Source organism: Parus major, unplaced genomic scaffold, assembly GCF_001522545.3.
Source record: "Parus major isolate Abel unplaced genomic scaffold, Parus_major1.1 Scaffold518, whole genome shotgun sequence".
NCBI lineage: Eukaryota > Metazoa > Chordata > Aves > Passeriformes > Paridae > Parus > Parus major.
Genome location: NW_015379406.1, coordinates 8,108 through 10,524, shown reverse-complemented (window position 1 = coordinate 10,524; position 2,417 = coordinate 8,108). Strand labels below are relative to the sequence as shown.

The window sequence follows — 2,417 nt, the reverse complement described above, 5'->3', positions numbered from 1 at the left end:
GAAAATTTAAACTTAAAAAATCTTAGAAAATTAATAAACTTGAAATATTCATTTATTATTTATACTTATTACTACAATTAGACTTAAACACATAATTAAAAGGCTTTTATTAGCTCATAACCTCTCACTACATTTAAAAATCTCTTTATTTGGGGCCATTTCCCATGGATTAACCCCATTTTAACCCTTCCCTCCCCAGATGATGCAAAGGTATGGCCCCCTCCCCCCATCCCTAAGGAATCCTTTTCCCACGGGATTCCCGGGGAATTTTAACGGGATTTGAGTTTTCCCTCGGCAGCTATGGCACCTACCCCGCCCCCCCTGCCAGAGCTACTCATGGTGGGGCGGGGAGCAGGGCTACTCCCAGCAGAGCTACAGCGGCTACGGCCAGGGCTCAGACATGGGCTTGGGCTACAGCCAGGGTGGCTACAGTGGCTCCTACGGCCAGAACTAGAGCGGTGAGCAATCCCAAAAATCTGGAATTCCCAAAAATCCCCATCCCTCTATCTTGCTTTACCGAAATCTGCACTTCTGTACCTAAAACTGCTCTGAAATCCCCCAAAGTGATCCCAGAGCTGCCTGGGCAGAGCCAGAGCAGTGAGTGATCCCAAAAATCCTGGAATTCCCAAAAATCCCAGGTGTTATATCCCCCTGTACCCAAAATCGTCGCCTTTGTACCTGAAACTGCCCTGAAATGCCCAAATCTGAACCCAAAAGTGACCCCAGTTTTTGACCATCCCGTTTCTCCTGGTTTACTCCCATCATTCCCACTTTCCCCATTATTCCCATCATTCCTGTTTTTCCCACTTCGTTTTCCCCCTGTTTATCCCTATTTCTCCCTGTTTTTCCTGTTTTCCCCCTGTTTATCCCTATTTCTCCCTGTTTTTCCTGTTTTCCCCCCGTTTTCCCCCCGTTTATCCCTATTTCTCCCTGTTTTTCCTGTTTTCCCCCCGTTTTTCCCCAGTTTATCCCCAGGTTTCTCGGTGTCAGCGGCTTCTCCCTCCTACGGCTCTGGCAGCTTTGGCTCTGGGCAGAGCTCCCAGAGCAGCTACAGCCAGAGCTCCTCGTACCCGGGCTACTCTCAGCCCCCCACTGCTGCCTCTGCCAGGTCGTTAATTAATCACTAATTAATTATTAATTAGTTATTGATGGGTATCAGTAACCCAGACTCCAGACCAGTAACCCCAGACTGGTTCCCAGTTACTCCCAGTAATGCCAAATGCATTCCCAGTTACCTTGGTAATTCTAGGGATTTTTAGGTGAATTTTGGGTTTTTTGGGGTGATTTTTGGGTGAATTCCAAAAATCACCTGGTTTCAATGAAGTCCAGGTGATTTGGGGTAAATTCCAGGTGATATTGGGTGATTTTAGGTGATATTGGTGATTTTTGGGTAAATTCTAGGTGCTTTTGATGAATTCCAGGAGATTTTTGGGTGCATTCCAAATATTTCCAATAAACTCCACATTCCCGCTCACTCTCCCCCTCCTTTTTTAGCCAACCCCCATCCCTCCCTCCCCTCATTCCACTTCTAATTCCTGTATTTTGGGCTGAAATTCCCATTTTTTATGTTTTTCCCACAGTTACGGCAGCGGCTTTGGCAGCTCCAGCTATGGCCAAGCCCTGAGCAGGGGCCACAGCCAGCAAAGCTATGACCAGCAGTCGTCCTACAACCCACCCCCTCCCCTGAGCTACAGCCAGCAGGGCCAGTACAGCTCTGGTAGCTGTGAGGTCATGTTCCTAAAAAACTCCGGGATTTTGGGGCAAATTCTGTGGATTTTGGGCAAAATTGGGACTGAAATTGGGGGATACCGGGTGGAATTTGGGTGTTTGGGATGGGAACAGTTGTCCTACAACACCCCCCCCCAAGATACAGTGGTAGAAATTCCCCAAAAATTGTGGGATTTTGGGAAAAAAATTACCAAATTTGGGGCAGAATCCCTGGGATTCGGGGCAGAATTTGTGGGATTTAGGGGAGAATTCTTGGAATTTGGGGCAGAATGCCTGGGATTTGGGGAACAATCATTGGGATTTGGGATAGGATCACTGGGATTTGGGGCAGGACCAGTCACCGCCCCCCCCAGCATTCCCTGATCCCAGATTTTCCATCCCAGTTGGCAGCTATTCCCAGCATGGCTTAGTGCTGAGCTCTGGGGGGTTCCAGGAGCCAGGCGAGACCTTCAGCTCCCGGGGTGGCTTCGTGCGCAGGCGCAGCCACAGGAACCGTGGGGCCATGGGGTGAGTGCGGGAGCCTCCAAGTTGCTGAGGATGTCAGCAGCCCCCACTGAGGCCATCCCTGCCCAGAGACCGTGGGGGAATGGGCAGACAAGGAGAGCGTCCCTGGGGCTGGGGAAGCAGAACTCAGAGGCACCAGGGGCTCCAGGTGGGAAATGGAGTGTGGAATGGGGCTGTGAAAGCCC

The 2,417-nt window shown here is 49.9% G+C and overlaps 2 protein-coding genes across 4 annotated transcripts in view; both read left to right on the top strand.

The window, feature by feature from the left end:
• On the top strand, positions 1–2,411 carry LOC107199236 (RNA-binding protein FUS). Of its 3 annotated transcripts, none has more exons than XM_033511721.1 (3): positions 1–458; positions 1,581–1,717; positions 2,112–2,411. In XM_033511721.1, exons 1-3 carry the CDS (start codon positions 301–303, stop codon positions 2,237–2,239), a joined length of 423 nt encoding a protein of 140 aa, XP_033367612.1. In that variant the 5' UTR covers positions 1–300; the 3' UTR covers positions 2,240–2,411. The 3 variants fall into 3 exon arrangements, 2 of the variants coding, with proteins under 2 accessions (XP_033367612.1, XP_018861059.1); XM_019005514.2 differs by having other exon boundaries at positions 2–458; positions 1,581–1,723; XR_004495715.1 differs by lacking the exons at positions 1–458; positions 2,112–2,411 and adding an exon at positions 904–1,108 and having other exon boundaries at positions 1,581–1,972.
• LOC107199237 (olfactory receptor 14J1-like) overlaps positions 2,266–2,417 on the top strand; it is a 2,343-nt gene continuing 2,191 nt past the window's right edge. The window contains exon 1 of the mRNA XM_015616576.3: positions 2,266–2,380. Coding sequence (XP_015472062.2) covers positions 2,266–2,380 — 115 coding nt within the window. The remainder of the gene's footprint in view (positions 2,381–2,417) is intronic.

Bases quoted from the DNA above. Each gene is read 5' to 3' on its own strand.
- LOC107199236 (XM_019005514.2), top strand. From the start codon at position 301: ATGGCACCTACCCCGCCCCCCCTGCCAGAGCTACTCATGGTGGGGCGG. The intron at 459-1,580 runs GTGAGCAATCCC...TTTTTCCCACAG, and splicing joins CTACGGCCAGAACTAGAGCG to TTACGGCAGCGGCTTTGGCA. The intron at 1,724-2,111 runs GTGAGGTCATGT...TTTCCATCCCAG, and splicing joins CCAGTACAGCTCTGGTAGCT to TTGGCAGCTATTCCCAGCAT.